General features: G+C 39.5%; 1 protein-coding gene across 1 annotated transcript in view; it reads right to left on the bottom strand.

Moving 5' to 3' along the window:
• GPATCH1 (G-patch domain containing 1) overlaps positions 1-24,319 on the bottom strand; it is a 29,756-nt gene extending 5,437 nt beyond the window's left edge. Inside the window, exons 1-17 of the mRNA XM_048870768.2 lie at positions 24,194-24,319; positions 20,831-20,965; positions 20,414-20,499; positions 19,397-19,557; positions 18,940-19,037; positions 18,442-18,491; positions 17,755-17,997; positions 15,432-15,579; positions 14,077-14,156; positions 12,678-12,882; positions 8,754-9,032; positions 6,212-6,390; positions 5,812-5,939; positions 5,236-5,372; positions 4,703-4,872; positions 2,230-2,443; positions 579-686 (exon numbers count right to left, since the gene is read on the bottom strand). Of these exons, the coding sequence (XP_048726725.1) occupies positions 579-686; positions 2,230-2,443; positions 4,703-4,872; positions 5,236-5,372; positions 5,812-5,939; positions 6,212-6,390; positions 8,754-9,032; positions 12,678-12,882; positions 14,077-14,156; positions 15,432-15,579; positions 17,755-17,997; positions 18,442-18,491; positions 18,940-19,037; positions 19,397-19,557; positions 20,414-20,499; positions 20,831-20,965; positions 24,194-24,272 (2,500 nt within the window). The 5' untranslated portion in view covers positions 24,273-24,319. The remainder of the gene's footprint in view (positions 1-578; positions 687-2,229; positions 2,444-4,702; positions 4,873-5,235; positions 5,373-5,811; positions 5,940-6,211; positions 6,391-8,753; positions 9,033-12,677; positions 12,883-14,076; positions 14,157-15,431; positions 15,580-17,754; positions 17,998-18,441; positions 18,492-18,939; positions 19,038-19,396; positions 19,558-20,413; positions 20,500-20,830; positions 20,966-24,193) is intronic.
• Positions 24,320-27,113: the final 2,794 nt, after the last annotated feature.

The following is a 27,113-nucleotide window of genomic DNA, read 5'->3' as shown; positions in this document are numbered from 1 at the left end:
CTTCATAGGGTATGAGCTGCAGACAGCTGCTTCCCCACCTTTAAGAGCCTATATTTAGAACCCTGCATGGATACAAAATTTGTATCCGCATCCAGGCGTGCTGGAACAATTTTTAATGGGGCGGGTACTGAGAGCCATTGAACCGAACTGTAAACCCTGTATATAATGGAAACCACTTCAAGTCAGGGCGTGCAACAGCACCCCTAGTACCAGCACCTATGTCTGCATCTGATCCGCGATCCACAAAAATGGTCCGCAGATATCTGCATCCGATATCCACGGACATAAAGCAGATATCCACGGATTTGCAGGGCTCTAAACATAAAAGACAAGAGACAACAGATGAAGGCAGAGAGACCAGGAACTACCAGGAAATAATAAGACAATATTGGCTAGCACGATAGGCAGTGGTCCCAACACCCCAGATTTTCGTAGGCATCATGACAAAGGAGAGTTTTGAGAAGGGGATTTGAAGGTAGATAATGAGGTAACTGAAGATGTTTATGGGGAGCATAAATAAAATAACTGCATTATATATACATTTTCAGTGTACAAAATTTAAAGTCTTCAATACTTACTAGAAAATGAAACTGGAGGCAACCTCGGTCCAAATTCTTCTACCTTATCCAGCTCCTCCTTCAAAAGAGGTGGCACAAGGTCAGGTTCACTTGTAACAGCCATACATTCTAGAAAAACAAACATATAGGTTAACTTAAAAGGAAGAAGTAGGTCCCATACCCAAAACAGCTCAGAAAATATTCCATTAAAAATGAAATATCAAATAAACACAAGTTAATGAATTTTGCACTCTTGTTTAGATTTTGCACTTACTAGTTTTTCACAGAAGCAGAAGGTGATTCTAACCCTTATTTCTTATTAAAAGGCTCCTCAGAAGCTTCCAATAATTACACAATTTCTTTAAAAAGGACTTCAGTTACATAAATGTATGATTTCTTAAGCTTTTCTTTTTTTGTACATAACCTTCTAAAATTTTAAAAATCTTTATCAACAAGGAGAAGTTGATGCCTTTTCCCTTTGCACTTCCTGTGCATTTCAAAGATTGGTTGCACTGGCGGGGATCACCAAATATTTGATCACAGTGCTACTGATTTTTAAATTAAAAATTGCAGGCAACACAAGTATAAATATTAACAAAACAATCTATAACTTAAGGGCAAAAAACAGATTCACCCTTCAAATTTTTCAAGAATTAGGAAAATTCCAGTGTTGAAGATATGGGAATAGCCTAAAAGGTGATTTAAGACCAAGCAGTTTGAAAAGATTCCACATTAAAAAGTATATATAAATCGGTATTTATACTATGAAATAAGGCTACTTTAAGTTTGAATGAGGGGTGTTAGTTTATTTTATTTAGTAATTTATTACTCCATCTGCACGAATTAGATTAACTGGCACTAATTACTGGGAGATCCACTGCATATTGCCTTTTTTTCTAGTTGGTAAATAAGCCAACAAAAGCCAATTTAAAAATTAAAGATACATCATCCCTAACTGTCAAAATAAAATGTTATTTTGCTTACTAATATTTCCTAGTAAACTATTAAATGTATTCTAGTACAGTGTTACTTTATTTTCTAGTATGAGAACTCCCTATAATACTCTGCTTTAAATCTTGGTAAATAATAGAACAAGACTGCTTTTCCCCCCAGTCCCATGAATTTATTTGCTTTGTAGACCGATAGTGAGAACTGGTGAGATACAGCTATATTGCTGTACTATTTAAAAATCCATTTCAATATTATTTTAAATGAGAATATCAAAATATAGAAAGGAAATTCCTTTTTCAAATAAATGCAAATTCTACTTATTTCCAGTCTGGTCAAAATTTCATTATTAAATAGATATACTTTGTCATATATCATACACCTTATTATAGGTGTATAAAATCACCCAATTTTGGGGCTTTCTTTACAGAGTAATATGGGATCTGTCCTCATCCCTCACTCTGTTTAACACTGTCAAATGCATTTGTTTGCATCTGTAAAAACTGTCATTGGCCTATGGCTATGTAGATAATATTTAAATAGAGAACACTTAATTCAGCATTCTATTACTCCAGTTTTACACTGGTGTTACTCCCCTGAGAAAACAGTGTAGTTATACCAGTGTGAGACTGGTATAAAGCATTTTTCTACTAGGCTAATAGTGTTTTAATTTCTTATAAAATTACTAGAATTTCATGAAACTGAACAAACTGTTAACTATTACCTTGTACATCAGCTGAGGAGGTATCTGGCAGATTAGCATGCTTTGTACTTTCCGAGTTTGGCACAGCAGAAGGTGGCTGATGCGCCTCTTCATCACTATCTTCTTCAGATGAGGATGATTTTTCATCTGAGGAACTGGCAAAGATGGCTTTAAATAAATCCATAGATGGTCTGCTTTCTTCTTCTTCTTTCTGATCAGTGCTTTCATTAACTGCCTGCATAACAGTGCCCATAAGGAAAAAAATTTAAAACACTAACGGAGGAAAGAAGTGTCTCTCCATTAAGATAAAAATATTGTGACACCTTTAATGGTATTTTCATTGAGGATGTTAAAATTAGCAAATTTTACAGTAAATCTGAAGTCTATAAACTTGACAACTGTTGATGCACAGTAGAAGAGCACAGACACTGCTAAATTAAGTCACTTTCCAATACAGAGTGCTGTATTGTGCCCCTTTTTCATGCAGGTCAGAACAGCACACTTGAAAGAATATAAAATATTAACACTTTTTATTTTTAAGTCAATAGATTCTAGATACTTTTTCTTTAGCTTAAGTTCACAACAAACAAATCTATCATCTTCCTCAAAATAATATGCATCCGTCCCTGTACAAAGCAGAGAAAAGTGGACTTTGTGCAAGAAAATCAGTGGGTGTAGTAGATGGAATTAAACCTCCCATCTGCTGGAAGGCATCACACCCCCTCTACAGCCACAATCCCAGACTATACTTGCTATCCTTGTGTCCCCTATGTATGAGCTATAACCATACAAATTCCTGTAAGCCCATGTTTCCCTTTGCTCACCCTGAGTTGCACCAACTTCTAGACAGTGCAGAACAATTAGGGATTACAAAGACCGTACGGTCATTCTAGCTAGCTCCCCCCACAGTCCTTACATGGACCAGAGAGAGGCTTGCATACCCTTTCCAAAGAGTAAATTCTCCCCACCCCTTTATTAAATGTTTGTTGTTCAAACCCCCAAGTCCATACACAATAAAATCAATGTCAAATGTGTGAGTCAACCTATGTTAGTTAATGCAAACAAAAGAACTATCCTGCTAACCTAAAATAACCGATAGCCCTTAACAAATTTCACGGTTAGGGTCAAATTTTCAAATGGCTTCCACCAGCATATCTGCTAAAACTGCATATGCAAAAGGGGTAATTGTTATTTATGATAACTACCCAGTTTGTGCTCTTTTTTGTTAACCCTGTAATTTCTCATGGTTGGAGCTACAGAAGGTCTCCACAATTCGTCCCCACATGCAATAGAATCACATTGAGTACTATCTGCTATAGAGAGCAAACAAAATATCAAGATCTACATGCCTGCAGAGTTTCATGTACGTCAGATTACTGTTTTGCTTCTTGAGTAAAACAGCAAGAATTAGAAGTACAAGTGTTTTCCTTCAACTGAACTATACATTTCTCTGTAGAAAGCAAGGATTGGGGGTTCCCTCCCCCAACATTGTTTGGGCCCCCGCCCCTCCAACTTCTAGAATGGACACCATCTTTCCTCACACTTATTATCACATATTGCTGTGGCAACTACACCAACTTGCTTATGAGATCTGTTTTTAGCTGTCTCATTGAAACAACAAAGACTGCCAACACCTTGAGATCAGCCAGCTCTTCATGTACCACCAGCAGCACACAACCACAGAACCATGGATATTAAAATTATGTGCTTTAGGTAGGAAATTCTAGGGCAAAATGATGTGAATAAAAGTACAAAGCATTTCAATGCTAAATACTTTCATGGCAATATCCCAAATTCCCCATCAATGTATAAATATGTTTCCCCATGTAGAAGACTAGAAATTTAATAGTTTACTGTTGCAGAGTTTTTTCCCCATTTTCTGTTTGAGCAGGGGGCAAAATTGGTGTTTGTCCTCCCACCACACACAATAGGGAGATTCAGGCCAAAGAACCCATGGAACTCCAAGATCCACGCAGTGCTACTTAGTCAACTGGTGCCTTCACACTGCCTTCTGGTTTCCACATCTTCTTGACAACATGCTGCCGCAGGAACTGTGGTGACCAGAACCCCTCCTGCCACTGCCCATCTTTCATGGGGGTGAGAGCTTAAGCTCACAGAATGGGAACCTAAGTAAGTTAGAGCCAAAGTCAGGAAGTTCCCCCTAGTGTACATTTGTGAATGTATGATGCTGCAGAGCAGCTAGATCTGCCCTAGGCCTGCAGTCTCTCCATTTGAGGAACCCAGTGCTTGCAGAGCCCCAGAAGAGGAGCTTCCATAGGAGACATATTGTGAAGAAGCAGCTCTCTTTCCCACAGGTGGAGGGCATAATTTGGCCTCAAGTGCAGACATGTCTTTTCTAACTTAGCATGAGTTGCTATTACTGCCTCTCTCCATGCACAAGGAAAGGCATTTCAAAAAACCATCAACAAGGAGAAGAGCAATGTGCAATATCATGAATGTTACTGAAAACGTCAAACCTTTGGAGATCTTATACCTTATTGGGAAGGGGTTCATTTGTTCTGCTTCTATCTTCTTCTATTACTGATTCTGGTTGTTGCTGCTGAATATTAACTTTTGATCTAGCAAGACTTATGAACTCACTAATAGAATCCTTTTTCTTCTTCTCTTTGTCAGATACATCCCATCTTGATGGTTTCTTTGGCTCTAAAAATTGGTACAAGATCCCAAGCATCATGGTTAATTAGCTTTATATTAAATACTACAGCATTTCATGGTCAGGTCAATTATTTACTAATACTTGTTTTATCATTACTGCCTATATTTTAAAAAAAAACCTCTCTAAACTAGAAGATCTCTATTGGCCAGATTCTCAGTGCTATAAATCAGTATAACTCCACTGATTTCAATTGCTCTGACCTTATCTGTGTAGCTCTGAGTTTTCACACAGTTTCCTTTTATTTTTAAGGAAATTGCATCTTGGTATTTTCACATTCCATGACAAGTACATCAATGTTTTTTAAATCATTAACTACTGGGATTACATTAATAAAATGCTGACCCACTTACTGTTAGGACTGATATTCTGTTGCATTTTTTCATTTATTGTTTGAGTTATAGTTGTTGTGGTAGACTCCGGTAGCGTTAAGAAGTTGAATACAGAATATTTGTCACGTTTCACTTTGGGTAACCCAACAATCGATGAACTAGAGGAAAATGAAATTATTTGTCAATCATTGTTTTTAATGATGGGATGGATGGACAACACTGGAAAATGAAGTCTCAGATTATCCACAAAACAAGCAGAGTCCATGAAGCAGCTATTAACACATACAAACCCTAACGAAGGAGCATGTTCGGGGGGGGGGGGGGAGGAGGATCACCTATTTCCATTCAAAGTATCTCTAATGAGACAATGCGTAGAGGTGATCCTCCCAGTTTAAGTAAAAAGCAAATTGGCAAGTTATCAGAAAGAAGCTTGCCTGCTGGTCTATCTGGGTTGCATCTATTCTGAAGACAAAGAGAGGGTTTCAGCCTCCAGAGATATCAAGCTAGCATATTCCCCAAATATTACACAAACACACATTTCAGAACAATTAAAAACATTATTTTGAAAACATTAAGATATCTGATTAATCATCTTACTCAGAGTAGGGATCAGGAACATTAAATCTTTTACACAATAGCTTCTCAGGGTGCCACTCAAACTTATCTCTTGTGAGCTTGCCAAACATCTTCATCTTCACTGCAGATTCTTTGTCATCAATATCCATCTGTAAAATTCAGATGTTGATTATATACTCTACAGAATATAATCACCTTCTTAAAATGCCTGCTATTATTGTAATAGTGTCAACATTCAGTGAACTTAAAGGATAAATACTTAACTACTGCTGTGCGAGCAGTATTGTATATTTCCTTTTGGTTTCTTAAGGCAACAAACTTTATTACACTTATCTTCTACCATGATGTTTTAAATACACTGGATTGCGCTACTTAGTGTTAACACAGGTAATCACAATACAGGATTATTAACAGCATGAACCTCTTGGTCTCGAGGAACTTCCACTTTGTCGGTGTCATCTTCATGCTTGGCCCGAGTAAACCTTGATGACAGGACTGGGTTGGAGGATTTGTAGAGCACTGCTGCATGGAAGAACTCCTCTCGTTCCCTTCCTCGCTCCCATTCTGTCATACCCGGATCTGAATGACTCTCTGATGTATCTATTGTAAGTTAAAGGACAGAAATGCTTAGAAGCCATTAAAAGTTACTTTTAAGTATAAAATACACTAACTTGTATGTTGGTTTAACTCATTTTGTGATTCTTTTAAATAATTCCAGAAGCCAAGCTCATCTCCACAAGGGTCTGATGAATATGTAGTTGAATATAAAAGTGCGGAAGACTTCAGAAATAAAGAATAGGGGTAACCCCATGTGTCTTGCTGGATATACTATTCTTCAGAAGCCAGGGATGATTGCCCAAATAGTGTCAGAATGACAACCTTTGCCAAATGAATAATGGCTACTTCATTTACCTAACCCATTACTGTACTATTGACACCTAACTCAATGCTCTGTAATGCACACTGGAATATACAAAATATTAAATGCTCCATAGAAAACAAAACATCACACACAACTCCAACAAAATGCTTGAAATGTAAAGGTAAAAAGCTTAATATGCGAACCTGCTAGTAAAGTTTAGATTTGCATTTGAGTATTCAAATTGGCTTTTTGGATGCATAAAATGTGCATGCTCATAAGTGCAAATTCAGATGTGCCATGTAGCTTTTTTAAAAAACAAACACTCATCCTTTCCTGTTTACAAGGAACAAATTTTGGTTCATATTTGCTTCTAGAGGAGACAGGAACAAAATCAACACCAAGCCGAGCTTCTGATAAAGAGTTTTTTTGACCTTCCACATTATTTCAAGATTTCCTGCGTTTTCATCCTGATCTACTACTAAATATATTTAAGTTGTTCCATTTTATACAAAGCAACAATCTATGTCCTGAGCAGATAAACTACAAGCCCAAAGACAGAGCTCAACATCAAAGAACAGCCAAATGCAGCTGCAATAACAACAACAAAAAATGAAGTAATAACATGCCTCTGTCTCAGAGACACAAGGTGGGTCAAGTAACATCTTTTATTGGACCAACATCTGATTCTGAGCTTTCCTTCATCTTAGTAAGAGACCCAGTGGACTCTGTAGATATGGGATATGGCTTTTTTTGAAAATACCTCAAAAATCAGCATTTTTGCCATAGAATTTGCCCTTTTGGTGCAACAGAGCATCTGACATTTGTTTTCTGTTTCCCTGTCTTGCTGAGATCTGTCTCTCATCATCCAGCTTTTCCTACCAAATGCAAGTCAATTGGATTACAGTACCTGCTCCCTGCACTGATCCATGAAGCCCAGCAGAGCTGAAGCCCAGTCTGCAGATAGAAAGTGGGGAGAACCCAGAAGCACAGGCTGGTTAGCTGATTTTCCTGGAGAACAGCACAGCCACTGAAGAACAGGGAGCCCTGGATATTAATTGCTAAAGCCAACTACGAGCTCCCCATTTCCCTGGCATAGTTGGGGAGCAGGGGGGAAGGTTCTAAACTGGACATGAAGAGTGGAGCGAGGCAGCCTGGAGAGCATAGCAAAAATACCCATCCCTGAAAATAACAACTATTGAAAATCGTCGTATTTTACATCAGTGGGTATTCTGGAACATTAAACTGTTGTGTGGGGGTAGGGAATGAATGGATACTTCCTGGTGACAGACTAAATTAACATTACTATGGTCCCACTTTACCCAGAGTACATACGGTCTTCATTACAAAAGAGAGATGAGTATTAAAAGCAGGTTAAAGGTACGGAGCTGGAAGGTAAACAAGAAGGAAACAAAAAACAAACAAACAAAGACTGCAAGATCACAGTATGGTCCATGACAGCAGTTCTCAACCAGAAGTCCAGGGCCTGCTAGGGGGCCACAAGCAGGTTTCAGGGGGTCCGTCCAGCAGGGCCAGTGTTAAACTTGCTGTGACCCAGGGCAGAGAGCTGAAGCCTCACACCGCATGGGGCTGAAGGCCGGAGCTCTGAGCCCCGCCACCTGAGGCAGAAGCTGAAGCCTGAGCAATGTAGCTTAGTGGGCAGTTCCCCTGCTTCCTACCCCCTAGCACCAGCCCCAGCTTTTACATGCAGAAAACCAGTTGTTGTGGCACAGGTGGGCCGTGGAGTTCTTATAACATGTTGGGGGGGGGGGGCGCTCAGAAAGAAAAAGGTTGAGAACCCCTCGTCTGTGAGGTTGTGAGCTACATTATGAGGGATCAGAGAAACTAAGATGAGTATGATCAAAGCTCCCAATCTCACGAACACTTAAATTAATGTGTAGTCCCATTCAAGTCAATGGGATTACTTATGTGCCTAAATTTTGCAAGATTAGGCCCTCAGGAAACAGAGAGAAAAGCGCTATGTATGGAATTCTGGAATCAAGCCTATGAGAAGCTTAAAATGAAACACTTAATCAAAATTGCAGAAATAACTTTTTCCAAATAAAAAAATGCAGAAGAGTTTCCATGACCATTGGCTAGTTACCTTTCTGTCCTTGTTTAAGACTCTCTATATAATCTTCATATCTTTTTTGTTTTTCTGGATTTTTTGCAAATGGTTTGAAGTCACTAGAACTAGGGGTGGCTAACTGCCCCCCCAAAGCCATTTGCCACTTCTGATGAACACCATATGAGAAGGATGAGATATTCAAGGATTGCTGAGGTAAAGTTTGTGTTTTCATTTGTTGTTCAGCTGCCTGTTTTACTTCTTTTATTCTCTCTTTGTCTTTCCCTGACAGATACTCCAGTACAGAAGGAGATGGACCTGAGGATGGAAAAAAGCAATAAGAAGATAAATGGAAAAGAAAACATCTTTGTAACTATCTCTACTGTCATGAATAAAACATATTACATGTATATTATTTCCCTATCTAAAACAAAAATGTGTCTAAATATAGGATGTACATACGTTCAGATAGCCAAGCAATCATCAAAAAATCAACACTCTAGTAATGGTTAATTTTAAATGTCACAATTTTGCTAGAAATCCTGAGGAAATATTTTTAAATGGTCATTTACAGAGAGGAGATTTCTTTTACCAGAAGTGGCCCTCTGCTGTTTGAGTGGATGCATCTTTTATGAAAGGAGCAGGATAGTGCCTCACACTCATTCATATATATATTGTGCCCCACCAGATCTTTGTACTGATAGATATGTATAGATACATATGATGAAAAACAAATCAACTGGCGTAGTATAAACCAGGGAATGTCTACATTTGATAGTGTAAAGATCTAGACTTCATAGAAATCTGGAATGTAAAATTTTGTACAGCATATGTATATGCTCCATTTATTTATTTATTTATTTTAAAAACCTCACAATCTAATACAGTAAAAGCTTCGTTATCCGGCATGTTGGGGAAATGGGAGGTCAAAAAAAGTCAAAAATTCCGGTTAACTAAGAGGGAGCTCAGGGCTGGGGCATGGGAGTGGGTGCAGAGCGCGAATTCTGTGAGGGAGTTTGGGTGTGGGAGGGGGCTCAGAGCAGGGAGTTGGGACACAGGAGGGGGTGCTGGATCCTAAGCAGAGGGGCCCCTGCCGGCAGGTGCCGCCCCTGCAACTCCCATTGGCCTTGGTTCCCGGCCAATGGGAGCTGTGGGACCAGCACTTGGGGCAGGGTGGAATCAGTGTGCAGAGCTGCCTAGCCACATCTCTGCCTAGGAGCAGCAGGGACATATCGCCACTCGCAGCGAGCTGCCCAAGGTGAGCGCCACCTGGATCCAGCAAACCGAAACCCTCCCGCACCCCGACCCCCTACCCCAAGCGACATCCCACACACACACTCCCTCCCGCACTCCAAACCTCTCTTGGCTGTTCCTCCACCTAGGTGCAACAGGGACATGTCACCGCTTCCAGAGAGCCATGTGGAGCCAGGTGGGGAGCCTGCCGGCCCCGCACCAACCGGACTATAAACCAGACTTTCAATGAAGATCAGAAATGCCAGTTTATAGAGCTTTCCAGTTGGTAAAGTGCTGGATAACACAGGTTCCACTGTAGTTACATTAGTGGTTTGAAAGTTTTGGACAACACTTTTTTTATTATTAATTATTATTATATAAACATGTGCATATATTTTAATATTATTACATATAATTTAGCTATTAATCTATTATGCTGTTTTCAGTTATAAATATAATGGTTAGCTCAGTGGTCTCAGTGTCAAACTCTGCCATGTGCAGTTCAACTCCTGGTCCCAGTCACTTGCTTCCTAAGTGAAGAAGGGCTGCGGATGCTACAGAAGTGTCATGCTCAGCCCTCGGGGGCAAGGGTGAGGGAATTATTCATATTACCCAACAAAAACTATTCCTGGTGATTAAAGAGTAGTACTGTTAGTTCGGAGAGTATCTCCAGTTCTCACGAGCCAGAAAGTTAAAGGCCATGCCATGGAGCTTTGCCATGTGGAATGCTTTAAAAGCTGACAAAATAGCATTATTATAGCTATTATACAATCTTAATTTCTGTCTCAGATATTTAAGGGTGACCTGCAATGGATATTTTTTTGAGTTATGTTTGTGCCATATTTTGCTTATTTATGATGTATGGAAAAGGCTTGAAAGGCTAAAGACAAAAAGGAACCGTCCTCCTTAGTTTTTACTGAGAAATGTGAAGTCTGACCTTTCCAGGTTTTGCGGGGGCCCCTTCTTCTGGGGGGGTCTCAGAGCAGGGTGGATAAAAATCTATTATTTAAAGAAAAAAATCAAAACAATCAGATGGCTTTTATTAAAATCAGATTTTTTTATTTGAATAAAATGCAGGGTTGTTTTTTTTTAATAAATAAACCTATTTCAAGTTAAATTTGAAATGATGACAACCTATGTTAAGACCTAAACTTATTATAGTCTATTAAAATAATTTAAATTAAATAACAAATATTAAGCAGTACGTTTGCTGCCAAGTTTTAAAGAAAGTCAAACCACTGCATTGGTGGGAAGTCACTGGCTACGCATCTGGAACCTGAGATTGTTCAAGTGCAAAATCAGCTTCTGGCAAGAGTAGCCTCTTCTGCATTCAAAAAAATAATGTTTTCTTCATCTCAGTTTATTCAACTAATTCAGTTCAATGACTAGTTCACTCAAAGTTAAAAAACCCAATGAGAGTTAAAAAAAAAAAAAAAAAAAAGGCAGAAAAATTGTTAATTTTAATCTACAAATAAAACTATGTGAGCGAATGAGGCCTATCAGTTCTAAAATCTTGAAAGACATGGTGATAAGAAACAATGGAGTTCAGTAACTACATATAATACTTCCTTTGTTTAATAAGTCAGTTTTAAATGAAAAACATTTTGATAAACTAAGACTTGTTTTTTATGTATCTCATACATTCGATAGTTTTATTTGTCTAATAAAATTAAAAATGCCTGTTTTGTGCATTTTTAATTACATTTCTATTCAAACAGAGCTTGACACAAATTAAGTAAAAAAATGCATCATTCACTATTTTCTAAACAATGCAAATGTAAAAATTAAAAATCTGAATAAATGTAAGTTAAATGATATCCTTGCTTAAATAAATGTGTATAAATATAGAGTATCTTGGTTAGCAAAAAGGAGGACCAAAATTAGTACAACGGCTATATTTAGTTGCAAATCAACATATTTTAATGGTTACCAACCAATGAGAACCAACCTTTCTTTAGCAATAACAACTCAAATATACAAATGCAAAGCAAGATTAAATTAGATTATTTTACTAAAGGTTACCTGCTTGCGGATTAAAATCTGTGATTTAAATCAATCCACCCTGTCTCGCAGCGTGATATTGTGGCCTCACAAATTAATTGAACGGAAAGGCAATTAATTTGTTCGTTTCTCCAGTATCCTTTACTGGTTGACATTAAACAGGTGTTAACCAAAAAAAAAAAAAAAGTTTTAAGAAGTCTAACATCCCCTTTCCCTCTTATTTGCTATTTTCTCTAGACTCATATAATGTCATAAGTGACTAGAGAGCTATAAAATCTTCCAGGCTACACAAGACCTGAATTTCTAAGGTTAAAAAAAAAACAAACCAAAAACCCACAAGTAAAAATTAAAAAAAATAAATTCAGGCTTCATGGAAGCAAAAAAATGAAATACTTTTACACACTTTTCTCCTTTAATTAGCGTGAGGAACTGAAAACACCTGTAGGTATTCCCAGTAACTGACATTTAGGGATCATATTGGCCAATATTTTGGCTAACATAAGGGGTGAGTTTAGTTTTATTTTTATTAAATTAGAAATATATATATATATATATATATATATATATATATATATATATATATTTCAAGATTGTAAATATTCAAGTTTGTAAACAAGCGTTCCCTGTTCTAAAAATATTATGGGGATAACCTAGTAGTTTAGTCAGTGTTAAGTGAATCTAAATTATAATGAAATAAGGAGAAGTATGGTCACACACTATGTCACATACCTTTTAGAGCAGTCTCTCCTAGCAATTCCCTCCTTTGAGACGCATTCAGCGTGTGTCTGTTTTGCTGCAGAGCATCAGTCTCAAGTTTCCCAGTTGATTCAACTAATGCCTGAAGTAAAAGGGGGTTTTCATTTCTAGCTGTTATCACTGGTCGAAAGTAATGGACAGGTCTGTAATCCCTTGGCAGGTCAGGTGGTAGATAAGTCTTCCAAAACAAACAGAAAACACAGTGAGAGATGTAGTTTCATATTTGTTATTTACAGATGAGATGTCCTTCACTAAAATCATTGGGCAGCATACAAAAGTTAGGTTTACTATAGACTACTAGTATATACTGCTCAGACTTGCAGAAAAGGACATCCCCAACCTATATACGCCTTTAACTATTGTCAATTTAATTTGTGAACATTAACAATAGAAAAGTAAGCTATATAACAAACAAACTGGACAGGCTCAATTAGTCTGAGTCAATAAATAAATGACATTGTAATAAACAGGAACATTTGAAAACTTGAAAAAAATAAATTACCAAATTGTCAGTTTATAAAAATTATACTATAGATCAAATAGCAAATCAAGAACTACTTTTTAAAAAAAAAAAAATTCAGAAAATGCTTTGGATATTGCTTAAGAATTCACCTTCCTTACAATGGGAATTACATGCACTTTTAAGCGTTAAATTTTAAAAGTTGAATAGTTTCCCTAAGCTTCGAAAATAACTTAATATCCTCCACCGAAATTCTGTTTTCATATCTCTTAAAGGAATAATTCTCAACGAACAACAGATATCCCAATGCCTCCTTATGGTAAAGTATACTAAGTGGATTTTTCTTTCTATTTCCTCTTTAGGAAAAGCATACTGTCAGAAAATTTTATATATGCCTGGATTTTACCCCACTCTACACTTATACCAATACATCTTGTACTTAAAATTAAGTCCTAAAAATAGGGTTAAAACAAATTTGTCACTATGAGTGAATTTGAGAGGTCTTGGTCACTAAGAAAATACGATGTTATGTTTGAACGACAAGTAGAATATATACGTTATTCTTGCTAAAACCAATTCTCCAAACTGCTGCTAAACAGCAGTGAGCAGCTCTGAATGTATTTAGTATGTCTAGTGGATGGACAAACTTCAGGTTTGTATTATCAACCTAAAACCTATAGTTTTGATTATTTAGGATACCTTTGTTGCTTACCAACACTTTTATTCCTATTACAAGACACAATATGAATGCAATAAAATACACTAATAACCAAGGAGCTCAGTCAAATTGCATATCACTCTTGATTATTATTGACATCTGAGTGATTACTTATTGTCTATATTTAAACACGTAAAGATGGCAAAATTAGAATAGTTGTTTTTTGCTAAGAGAAAACATTATGTTTTATTTACCTTCTTTGTAGCTGATGATTTAGAAGCCAAGGAAAAGCCGTCCAGAATTTTGCCAATATATCTAATTTCTTTCTCCATTCCTATAAAATGATTACAGTATTAGGACTTTCAAAGTCAACAACTATAGAATTAACTTCATAGACAGGGCTATTCAACTTTAATTTTTAACGAAATAATTTCAAAAGATTCTATTTTCTGATACAGCATCCTTTAATTAGTATGTCCTGATATTTTTTAATTCCTTATTAAAAACCTTTACTGTTTTCCTCAACTTGTGAATGATCAGCAATAACTAATACTACTATGCTTGTAGAATACAAATAGAATATGCAAAAGTTACCACTGACTTTCATATCCTGCATAATTTCTGCTAAACAACAATCCCTGAGGCATGCCTATCCCATTCAAAATCCGTCAAAGCCTCCACGGCTGTGAATAGCTATACACTATGTATGTTGATGGAACCAAATTCAATCACTCATTTTGAAATAAATTCAGAAGTTTATGCATGTACATTAAATTAAATCCAAAGACAGTACTTTACCAAGTGCTTCTTTGCACAATACATAGCAAATGGCTATACACCTGATCCTACTTACTCATATGAGCAGCTCCACTCAAATCTCCAAGGACTCCAAGACCAATATTATTAAGGGCTACAAAATCAGGCCCTAAATTTGCAAGTAAATTACTGAAGGATTCTTAAATATTCATGCATCTTTTCTGACATTAAAACTACTGTGTAAGTTATCACGGCCTAGTATTAGTTCTAACCTAGTGCACACAGTATTTCTGAGATTTTCTACCATAACCACTAATGTTAGTGGTGAACTATTACCACTATTATTGGTAATTATTTTCCTCTTTCAACTGCCCTCTTTCGTAGTAATTTTGAGCTGTATAATGCTAATGTAGTTTCAGATCTATTGCATAGGCAACTTTCATCCTGGCATTTCCTAACTTTTGAGTGCTTTTCTTTGTAACCATGATATTTAACATATTTTCCATATAATATTTTATACCTAGGCCATGGACAACTTTGGAATAAGCTCTCTTAATATCATCTGTATTTTTATAGTGGTACTGCTTTTCACTTACTATTTTTTCCTGCAGCAGAAAAAAAAAGTTTTCAGATAAATACATGACTAAGCTGAAGAAAACAGAAGTTTTCATTTAATCTGCTTTTGAACTACTAGAAGCGTGTAACGGAGGACACTAGGTGAAATGTTGAGATCTCAGGGCCAGAAAATATCAATCCTTTATTAATGAACATATTTGGGAAATAGAGGTTAGCATTCTTACATACATTTTAAGTACAATTACACTGAAACTTCAGATCTATCTATAATTCTTACCTTTCTTGTTTTTATACTGCTTAGGTGCAGTCCAACCATACAGCATATCTCCAGGTTCCTCATCTTTCAGAACTGTATCATATTTTGACAATGTTTCAGTAGCATATATATCATCGTCTTCTTCTTCCAAAGCTCCTACACCAAAAGCCTAGACAAATTTTTTAAATTAAAAATGGTTAGACTTCTACAGTGTCAAAATATAACAGTTCTGTCTTGAAAAAGTAACACGTCAGAATATGTATATTTTGTCTCTGAAATTAAAATTACATGTTTGGGACTAGTTTGATAACTTTCATGTAGCAAGTACTATACCCTGCCAAATGGGAGACCAATGACCAAAACAGCAAACATGTCCTCCAGCTTCTCAAGCAGAGAGGGACTGGGACCACTATGTCAGAGGCATGTTTAGTTTATAAGCAGCAGGATTAGCTATATAACACTGAACAATATATCCTGCCATCTAAATAAGAACAGCACTAGTTGAGCACTAAAGGAAGAAAATAATTATGCTGGCAGGAGGCCTTTGAAGAGCCTTTTGGAATAGCCTTCCGAGGGAAGTAGTGGGGGCAAAAGATCTATCTTGCTTTAAGATTAAACTCGATAAGTTTATGGAGGAGATGGTATGATGGGATAACATGGTTTTGGTAATTAAATGTTCATGGTAAATAGGCCCAATGGCCTGTGATGGGTTTTTAGATGGGGTAAGATCCAAGTTACCCAGGAAAGAATTTTCTGTAGTATCTGGCTGATGAATCTTGCCCATATGCTCAGGGTTTAGCTGATCGCCATATTTGGGGTCGGGAAGGAATTTTCCTCCAGGGCAGATTGGAAGGCCCTGGAGGTTTTTCGCCTTCCTCTGTAGCATGGGGCACGGGTCACTTGCTGGAGGATTCTCTGCTCCTTGAGGTCTTCAAACTACAATTTGAGGACTTCAATAGCACAGATATAGGTGTGAGGTCTTTTTTAGGAGTGGTGGGTGAAATTCTGTGGCCTGCATTGTGCAGGAGGTCAGACTAGATGATCATAATGGTCCGTCCCTTCTGGCCTAAATATCTATGAATCTATGAAGAGGAGAAGAACAATGTAATGGGAATAAATACAACCGTATTTGACCATATTTCTTTTTTCCCAAAATCACATAACTTGACAATGTTTCTCCTGTGTGAAAACATGAATCACAGGGCATAGTGCTAAAGGGAAATTAAATGCGGCTGACAGAACCTAGCGTTGGAAGGAAATGGCCAAAAATTAAACATCTTTGTTTCACAAAAAGCTCATTTTACTCCAATTGGAGAAATGTAATGTTCACTTTCATTTTTACTTATACCACACTCATCATGATATTGTTCCATTACACCCATTAACTTACTACTAAGCCATATAGAAGCTTCATGGATTCAACCATGGCTTCATAGCAAGTCCGTGTTAGCAACAGCAACAGAAGTAAGGTAGCCTGCCTCCCAGTACTGTTCTCAAACCACACTTAAAGTTTCTTGCGATCATTCTACAATTTCTGAGTATTTTCCATCTTTATCAGGCCTCATGGAGAAATAAAAATCAATTATCTACATTTTATTTCTCAGAAAGCCAGGAACAGTAGGAAAAAAAAAATGAGACTACCTTGTGAAAGGGATCATTTAATGAAAGCATTGCTTCCCATTGATAAGGTAGTGGTTTTTTTCTACTGTTCCTGGCTCTCTGAGAATATGAAACAACACTATAATAACAGAAATATCTATATTTACAGCAAAAATTGCCATGGACTTAAACAGAAGTGTTGCCTGATTACTGACTAGGAAGCATAGCATTTGGCCCTTACAGATTCTACTGTACAATTTTAAGAGTACTTTCAATGTTAAAAAAAAAAAAATAAAAAAAGTGTATACGTCTGTTTTATTCCACTCTCCCACAGTTTATTTAAATCACAATATTAATATTGGAATGTCACGCATAATGTAATAGGAACCAATAATTCTTACCTCTTTCAACCAATAAAAATATATTAAATTCAAGATTCAGGCTGACCCTGTTTATTGGTGTTTGGTCATTTTACCTATCTGTGCCTTAGTTTTCCCATCTCAAATTTGGTATACTACTACTATCCTACATCACAAGATATTATTAAGATTTAATTCATGTTCTCTCTCAGATTCTCAGACAGAAGGGAACAGAGCAGTACAAAGTATTATTTTTTAATAACAGAAATAGTATTTTTAATTTGCTTTAAAACTTTGTTTTAATTCCATTTTAGAGAGATTTTAAGACAAACATATTTATTTCCTATAACTGGCACTGCAACACAGTATAAACAGTAATGTTTTACCTGGCCTGAGATACCCAGTTTTCTTCCTTTACTATGTCTCAGATCACCAAGTAGATTACTTGTCTTTTCAGAACCATCAATAAAAAGACTGGGGTGTTCTCCTGAAACCCCAAACAATGCTTTGGTGGGGTCTAGACCCTGGTAACCAAGTCCACGGACATTCTCTTTAGGAGTCAAGTCTACAGGCATCACATCTTTGGGTGCAAACGTCACATTCGCTGGCTGATATTCATCCTCTTCATCCTTTTACAAAGTTAAAATACATTACAATAAACAAACATTAAACTCTGTGCAGCAGTATAAAAATGTAAGTTCCACAGCAACATTTAGTTAAGATGAAGTCCAATTCTGAAAAAGCTTCAGAGTTCTCTAAATACATACGGATATCATTGCACATGCCTGATTAGGAAAGGAGCTCTTCTGGGTTTACCTTAACCCAACCATTAATATTCGGAAGAAGAGCTCTGCGTAGCTTGAAAGCTTGTCATTTTCACCAACAGAACTTGGTCCAATAAAAGACATTACATCATCCACTTTGCCTCTCTAATGTCCTGGGACCAACACTACAAATATTACTATTCTAGTCGTATAATAGTTAGATTTTTTATATACATCGAAAGTTATACTTTAAATATAATTTACATGTAATTTTTATATAAATAACAGTAACTTTTGCCTGCATAATACCTCAGATCCTTCAGGTGGTAGCGCACAGCCATATACTTTTACTTCAGGATCTGCAAAGACATAACAGCACCATACCATAAAGTTACAATTCTTCAGTAAGTTTCTCTTACGGCTTGTCTACATTACTCGCTGGATTGACAGGCAGAGATCGATCCAGAGGAGGGTCGATTTATCGCGTATAGTCTAGATGCGATAAATCGATCGCTGAGCACTCTCCCATCAACTCCAGCACTCCACCAGAGCGAGAGGCGCAGGCGGAGTCGACGGGGGAGTGTCAGCCGTCGACTTACCATAGTGAAGACACCGCAGTAAGTAGATCTAAGTACATCAACTTCAGCTACGTAGCTTTCCCCCCTTCCCCCCCAGTGTAGACCAGGCCTTAGTTATATTTTAAAATTAAACCAGAGCAAATAAAAGGTTTTTAAAAGATCTTCTCAATAGCACAGAGAAGACTAGAAACTTTTTATTTTCCATTACTCAAAACTTAATTGAACATACCAGGTTTTTGTTTGCGGGGCTTTCTCTTTACTCGAGGTCCAACACCTTGTCCTTCTTTCCAGCCCATTTTTCGCAACAATTCAACACCAATAGTTATTCTAGGAGAAAATTAAGAACAAAGCATTTATGCTGACAGCCTAATTTAAAAGTATTTCTTGTGAATCTCCTGAAAGCTATAAATAAATTCATAATAGTATGGGCCAAATTTTCATAGCAGTTTTCTGTAAGCACAATTCTTCATGTATTATTTGTATATGTATCTTGTATGCAGAACTGCAAATGACTGTGCATGCAAATTTGCATGTGCAAAACAAAAAGGCAGGTGGAGGTCCCTTTGAAAATGCAATTTTATATATTTTGCAGTAATTTGCACTGAATGCAGTAGTCAGATATTCTTTTACTTGCCAATACAGCATAGGTGTTTTGGTTTTGGGAGTGAGGTGCTATATCTACTTACTTCGCTGGTGCTATTAAATCATCCAGTGCAGTGGTTCCTGGAATGGATGAAGTTATCCCTGCAATATGCCTAGCTTTTTCTTTTATTCTATCTTTGGGTTTGGAAGCAAAGTCATCTGTCGTCGTAATTTCTTTAGGCGCTATCCCATATTCACTAAGATCCTGAAAAACACACACACACACACACAATGGAAAAATTCTAATTAGAAATAACTTTTCTTCAAATATAGACTAATATTAAAGATGACAGTTGAAGGAAACCTGGAGTTTATGCTCTTTATTTTAGCTGGGTTTTCAAAGGCACCTAAGGGAGTTAGGTGTCCAACTCTAATTAAGTTTCAATGGAATTGGGCACCTACCTCCCCTTAAGCACCTTCAGAAATCACAGTCTTTATTTACATATGCTTCTTTATAATGGAGACCTAGAAAGTTTTGTTTGCTTTCTGTTCTGTAAGGCTTTTCTTTTTGTTTGTTTTAAACAGGTCCGACCTAGAAGACTCTAAGGTCCATAAGAAAACTGGTTAGAATTATGATTGCATATATATATATATATATATATATATATATATATATATATATACACACACACACACACACACACACACAGTAAGTAGAACATGAAATGATTTTTATTTAGACTCTTTAAAACCCTATTTTGTTTAACTAAATTGCCTACAAACATTTAAGGCCTGAAATAGCTCCCAACAACACCCAGCAGCCCTCAAAACTAGTCTGCCAGCAAAAGAAGGGATGCTCATATTTCCAAGTTAAGAAGTAAGCAGAACCCACCATCACTAAATACACACTTGTCCCTGACAAGATTAAATCAGTTCTTTGATGAAAATTTAAAATAATGGATCATTCTTACAAATTTTTTTTATGAGTACTATCTATAATAGAAGTGATTCTATTATCCGTATCTACATAAATTCATGCAACAATATACACAGTAATAAAATACCCAAATATGTGAAGTATTGTCATGCCACAACTTTTTGTATCATTTTTGTAAACTTACCTCTTCATCCATAAAGTCTTCTGGTCCAAGGGCTGTTTTGTCTGCTCTCTTCTGACGTGATGATACAAAAGTTGAAGGGGCCCATCCTTAAAAGAAAGCAAATCTTTAAGAATGTATGAACGCAGTAAGGAAAGGTTATACGTAGCCATTTTGTCATTCTATTAATCAGAAACACCTTAAGGACATGCCAACACAACGGATGCATCCATAAGCAGAGCATTCCAAAGGTAGCATCTTCAATTATGTTCATTTTAATAGAAAAGTATAACTATTTACAGTGAACATCAGCAGAAAAAAATACATAATGCCAATTTACATTTGTTTTCCCAAAAATAATTTGAGTAGTGTTATGTTTTGATAAAGTATTACTTCAGTTCTTCTCCATGAGAGGAACTAGTTTCAGACACAATCTCTGACCTTCCTTTGAACCAACAGTGTTGAAGTAGCCAGCAGAGAAACCACCACTAAATGCTCCATGAAAACGTTTGTATCGTCCCTTTTCATCTTTAACAGTCTGCTCTTGAAGAGGAACTGGCTTCTTAATTCGTTCACCTACAATTATCAAAATACAAAAAACAGGAAAGTGAGTTAACCTGAAAAGAGAATCAAATCCCCACTCTTCTCAGTCACTATTTGTTCCCCAAAGGAACAGCAGCCACCTCTGAAGAGGCATGTCAGCACTACATGCTGCTATTTAAAACAGAAACTGAGAGAATAAGAAAATAAAAATAGTGATGAAGAATTCCTAAATCCTAATCCCAGTTCTGATACTTTTTCCATGGCTGTGGGCAAACCACAAACCATCTGTCTCCTTAATGTCCCAATCTGTAAAACTGGAAGAATATTTATTTACCTATTTTATAGGGTGTTCTAAGCACTGTTTGTAAAACATTATGAAAATGGAAAGTGCTAAGTGTTATTAATATCATACCCAACTGAAGCTTTAGGAATTTGGAAGGAAGAATATAACTATCCAATTTTGAAATTAATCGAGACAGAGATAACAACATTATCATTGCAACAGGACCTTTAAAACTATCTTTAAGTGGTCAGAACCTCAATTGCATGACACTGCCAAAAAAATAACACTTGCAATAGCACCATCCCCCTAAGAGAAGTCAATGAGGCTCTGTGCAGGTGCAGACGTTTGCCGACATGCAATCTATTGCAGGATCATGGACCTTGAAATATTTGGTACAACTGACTGTGCTGAAATCACATTTTAACAAGACGACTTCAAGGGAATAGAGAGATTTGCATAATAAGCACTTTTAAAGTGTATATATAATCTCCTTTTTGTGTAAACTCATTGTTGTGTGTAAACTCATTATTATTTACTGAAAACCAAAAGTGTGCTTGGCTTGGCAAAACATGTAAAATATTGTCATTTCTCCAAGAGATTTATAGTCTCAAGGACAGACAATTGAAACACTGTTGTATCCAGTGCTTACTGTCCACTGACTTCTACACTACTCATGGCAGTAAGAACTAAGCCCCAGGGTTAAGTGTTTGCAGGATCGGGCCTCTAAGGCCCCAAAACTCTTGTCATGGCCTTTAAAGGGCAGGATTCCTACATTATGCAAATATTTACCAATGAAATATAATACTATACATATATAATACACAGAATAAAGGTTAAACATTCATGTGGCCAGTGCACCTTTGCATGTACATCCATGCACACCCACCCACAGCTGGTTACATGCACTCTGTGCTTTTGATGGTAGGATGCCTATTTATGAAACTGGATATAACAGGAAAAGTATTGACCCTGACCCTTATAAGGCAATAGGAAACAGTATTAAAATGAGCAACACTGTATCTAATCCTTGGGTAAGAAGCACTACAAACCACAGAGGGATTTTATTGTATAGAGTCTAACTTCTACAACAATTAATTGCTTTCCACTTTTATCTTTCTAAGTAAATAACAATGAGGGCTTTCGTTGTTTACTTCCATCAGTTCTATTCCAACATTTATGAGAAATATAATTCTGTTATAGCAAAAGCCTTGTATCAGCCATGCACAGTAGTTTTGGTTATCTGAGTATAGAAATGAAAAAAAGGTCAACTTTAATAAATATTATATAGCTTTAATTTTAAAAATCTGAACACCAACAACAAGGCCTTACAGAAATGCATGGAACTTCCAGGTTGTTGAAACAATCTGAATGTACTGAGAACTGAAGCCTCAGTGCTTCAATGGTGCCAGGATTTTTGATGTTCCATTTAAGCACACTCATTTGAGAACCTGGCCTAGCAGTGACCTTGTTAAAAGAGACCTTGTTTACACACAAATTTTGTACAGCTTTAACAACCCTGGTATTATTAAAGCAGTACAAGTGCTCTAGCTTATTCTTGTACAGAAAGGGAAATAAACTATACTCACATAAAGCATCTTTATACCAGCATAACTGTGTTCACACTATGAGTTGCACTAGTACAACTATTTTGGTAAACAAAATCACAATCGTAATCAAATTTGTACAAAATCCTTGTGCAGACCAGGCCTTAATCACACTTGTGTCTGAAAACTGAGGACCTCCTACTGCTACAAGTAACACCTGAGATTTCAGTAACTGAAGGCTTGTCTACACTACCACACGGGTCGATCTAAGATACGCAACTTCAGCTACGTGAATAGCCTAGCAGCAGGTGAAGTCAACGTACTTAGATCCACTTGCGGTGTCTTCGTTCCGGTGAGTGGACAGCTGACACTCTCCCGTCGATTCCACCTCTCATTCTGGTGGAGTACCGGAGTCGACAGGAGAGCGCTCAGCGGTTGATTAATCATGTCTATACTTGATGCAATAAATCGGCCCTGCTGGATCAATTGCTGCACGCCAATCCAGTTGGTAGTGTAGACAAGCCCTCGAAGATTAGAGGGGACTCCCCTACACCCCCTCCAGTTTATTTGTGTTGTACATTTACCATCTTTTAGACGATCATCTGTACCACCTACTCCCCTCTCAGGCTACATCTACACTACCACGGTAAGTCAACCTACGGTATGCAGCAGTGAATAACACAGCTGGAGTTGACGTACCTTAGGTTGAGTTACTGCAGAGAGTCGAAGGGAGAAACTCTCCCGTCCACTTTCCTTACCCTTTTCCTCGGGGTAGAGGACAGGGGCGACTGGAGAGCGATCTGCTGTCAATGTGGCGGGTCTTCACTAGACCCGCTAAATCGACCTCCGGTGGATCGATCTCGGAGCCTGGATCCAGGCTGTAGTGTAGACCTGCCCTGCTACGACTGTGTTGCCTGTGCAGCGTGCACTACGACATCGAGCCCCCGCAACCACCAGGCCGAGCCCAGAGGAGGTGTCGTCAACCCTGCCCCCCACGAACACCCCGCAGCACAACCGCGTCGGTTCACTGGCGTTCGCCCACCCAGCCCCTTTGCCCCCCGGCGAGAGGGAACCTCGCGGGCGAGGCGGAGGCGGCCCCGTCTCTACTGGGCCCCGACCCGGGAGAGCGGGGCGCGCCTCTCGCAGGGACAGGCACTTGCGGGACGCAGCACGAGAGGGAATCCGCAGACCGGGCGGCGGCCATGGAGAGGAGTGGGCTCGTCTCGCTCCCTGACGCAGCCAGGACGTGCGGCGGCCGAGACGGGGGTAGCCCCGCTGGGTCTTGCTTCCAGGCGGCTCCCCCCCGCCTCATGTGGGCAGAGCGCTCCGGGGAGACACGGCCCCTCGCTCGCCGCCCGGCCGCAGCGTTAGCCGGGCTAGATAGGGGGACGCCTCCGCACAAGCGGAGCGGCTGTGCCCCCCGAGCTCCCTTACCCTCCGGCAGGGGCTCCAGCGCGGTGCCATAGCCCGCCAGCTCCTCCTCCTCGCTGTCGCTGGCCCCCGGCGCCGCCATCTTCTGAGCACGACGCCTGGGCCGCGCCTCTGTCACGTGAGGGGGGGGGGGGGCGCCGGACTGGCGCCGCCATCGCTGTCTGGGGACGGAGCAGAACAACCTGCGGCCCGCTCGGACTTGGCCTCTTCTCGCCTGCCCGGGCTGCGCTCGGGTGCCCAGAGCCCGCAACCCCAGGGGGCGTCTGTTGCTCAGACCCCCTGCCCCCATCAAGCCTTGGGGGTGCTGAGGGATGGTGTGAAGTACCACGTATATTCTCCCGAGTTTATAGTTCTGTTACCCTCAGGCATACAATGCAATTGTCATCAACTTTCAATGTAATGTTTAAAATGTAACTTGTGATCAGTTTTAATACATTTAAGTACATCTTAAAATAAGGGATGGATGGGCACGCTATGGGACAAATCAATTAAATAAGGGACTGTCCCTTGAAATAAGGGAGGGACGGGCACCCTAATAATAATTCTAACCCTAATAATTTTAAATGTATCATTCATTGGCTCATATTTTACATCTTGATATTTCCAAGTTAAGAAGCAAGCAGAAGCCACCACCACCTGTACACACTTGTCCCTGACAAAATTAAATCTAGATGTGGCAATACAGTAGAAAACATACTGCAGAAAGAAACCCTGTATTTGCGGAGGGAGTAGGACTGCATTACCTAACAGGGCTTTTCCGTTTCTAACATCTATGACCTCATGAATGTTTGCAGGGTGCTGGACTGTGACATCAAAATAACAATGAACTTGGAAATAACAGGACAGGTGTTTGAGATCCCTTTCCTAATCCTGTGCCTGTCCTGGAATGGTGTGGGGAGTGGGGCCAGGTTCCTCTGGGATTTCATCTTTAATTTCCTGTAGCTTCATCACACAGCAACACTAACACTTCCTCTATAAGGATGAATAAGCAGGATACAACTTTCTTCACAGCCACATTTACTGGCCAAAAGAGGTCACTCGAGTGCAAAATTATTGATCCCAGGAGCTAGCACTTTTGCCTTTACAGACCTTTTAACCAGGGGAGTGTGAGACATACCCACATCCGATGAAGTGGGTTCTAGCCCACGAAAGTTTACGCCCAAATAAATTTGTTAGTCTCCAAGGTGCCACAAGGATTCCTCGTTGTTTTTGCTGATACAGACTAACACGGCTACCACTCTGAAACCCACATAAAAAACACCACAGTGCATTGTTCCAAATTATTGGTCTGAAACACTGTAGTTAACCATGTTTAAGCATGATTCATACAAGAAAGATGGTAATCATTTCCAAACTCAGAGTTAAGAAGGCCAACAAATCCCAGATATGATCCCACAACAGACATGGAAAGAATCTAGTTCACGGTACCAGTATCACTGCAGCCACAGGTGCCAACTTTTTTGGTGCTGGTGGGTGCTCGTGCTGCCCCTCTCCCTCCCCGTGGCCCCGGCCTCGTCCCCTGCCCCAACACCACCCCCTGCCTGCCCCTATTGGATCCCGCCCTGGCCCCGCCTCTTCCCCAAGCACGCACCATTCCCCCTCCTTCCCCTTCCCTCACAGGCTTGCCACATAAAACAGCTGTTTCGCAGCACAAGCGCTGGGATGGGGGCAGAAGAAAGTCATGTCGGCCCACTCAGGGGAGGAGGCAGAGGTGAGCTGGAGCAGGGGGGTGGGTTGGGGAGCTGCCGGTGGGTGCTCTGCACCCACCAATTTTTCCCCATGGGTGCTCCAGCCCTGGAGCATCCAGAGTCGGCGCCTATGACTACTGCTGTCAGAATTGAAGAGTAAAGGATAATAGCACCTGCAATTTCATGAAATCGATCCACTTCCAGAATCAAAGTGTAAAACATACTCGATGTGTATTCAATGTGGAAAGGGGGAAACATGAATGTTACTGACTTACAGCTGATAAAACTCACAGAGCCAAATTTGGGCCAGTTTATTTAAAGTGCTGCTTAACTCAAAAAATGTTTGTGCAGAAACTGCATTATGGTACTTAACAGAGCTGTTCTCTATTTTCCTTGAGTCATATCTGCTGACTAGTGTCAAAAATAAGCTTTTACTACTTTTTTTTTTCCTCTTGACCCTGAAGAGTCAAAGTCTAGCCACTCATGATAGGTCTAGACTGTTCTTAAAAACCTCCAAGGATAGGAATTCCACAGCCTCCCTAGGACCTTTTCCAGTGCTTAACTATACTTAGAGCAGGGGTGGGAAAACTTTTTGGCCTGAGGGCCACATCAGGGTTGCGAAACGGTATGGAGGGCTGGGTAGGGAAGGCTGTGCTTCCACAAACAGTCTGGCCCTGGCCCCCTATCTGCCCCCTCCCACTTCTCACCCCCTGACTGCCCCCCTCAGAACTCCCGACCCATCCAACCCCCCCAGCTCCTTGTTCCCTGACCGCCCCCTCCCAGGACCCACTGCCCCTAACCAGCCCCCTGGGACTGCACCCCTTATTCAACCCCTCCGCTCCCTGTCCCCTAACTGCCCTGACCCCTATCCAAACCCCCACCCCCTGACAGGCCCCCTGGGACACCTGCCTCATCCAAACCCCCCCACTCCTTGACTCCTGACCACCCCCTCCCAGGACCCAAGTCCGTAACTGCCCCCCCAGGACCCCACCCCCTATTCAAACCCCCCTGCTCCCTGGACCCTCTGACCCCACACATCCAACCACCTTGCTCCCTGTCTCCTGACCACCACCACCCTGAACTTCCACCCCATCCAACCACCCCCTGTCCCCTGACTGCCCCCTAGGACCTCCTGCTCCTTATCCAACCCCCCTCCTCCCGCCCCCTTACCATGCGGCTCAGAGCAGCAGAACAGGCTTATTGGAAAGCCTGGGAGGTGGGTGGGCACAAGCCGT

The sequence above is a fragment of the Caretta caretta genome, chromosome 12 (genome assembly GCF_965140235.1).
Source record: "Caretta caretta isolate rCarCar2 chromosome 12, rCarCar1.hap1, whole genome shotgun sequence".
NCBI lineage: Eukaryota > Metazoa > Chordata > Testudines > Cheloniidae > Caretta > Caretta caretta.
The sequence above is the reverse complement of the archived record's forward strand: the minus strand, read 5'-3'. Positions and strand labels throughout refer to the sequence as shown.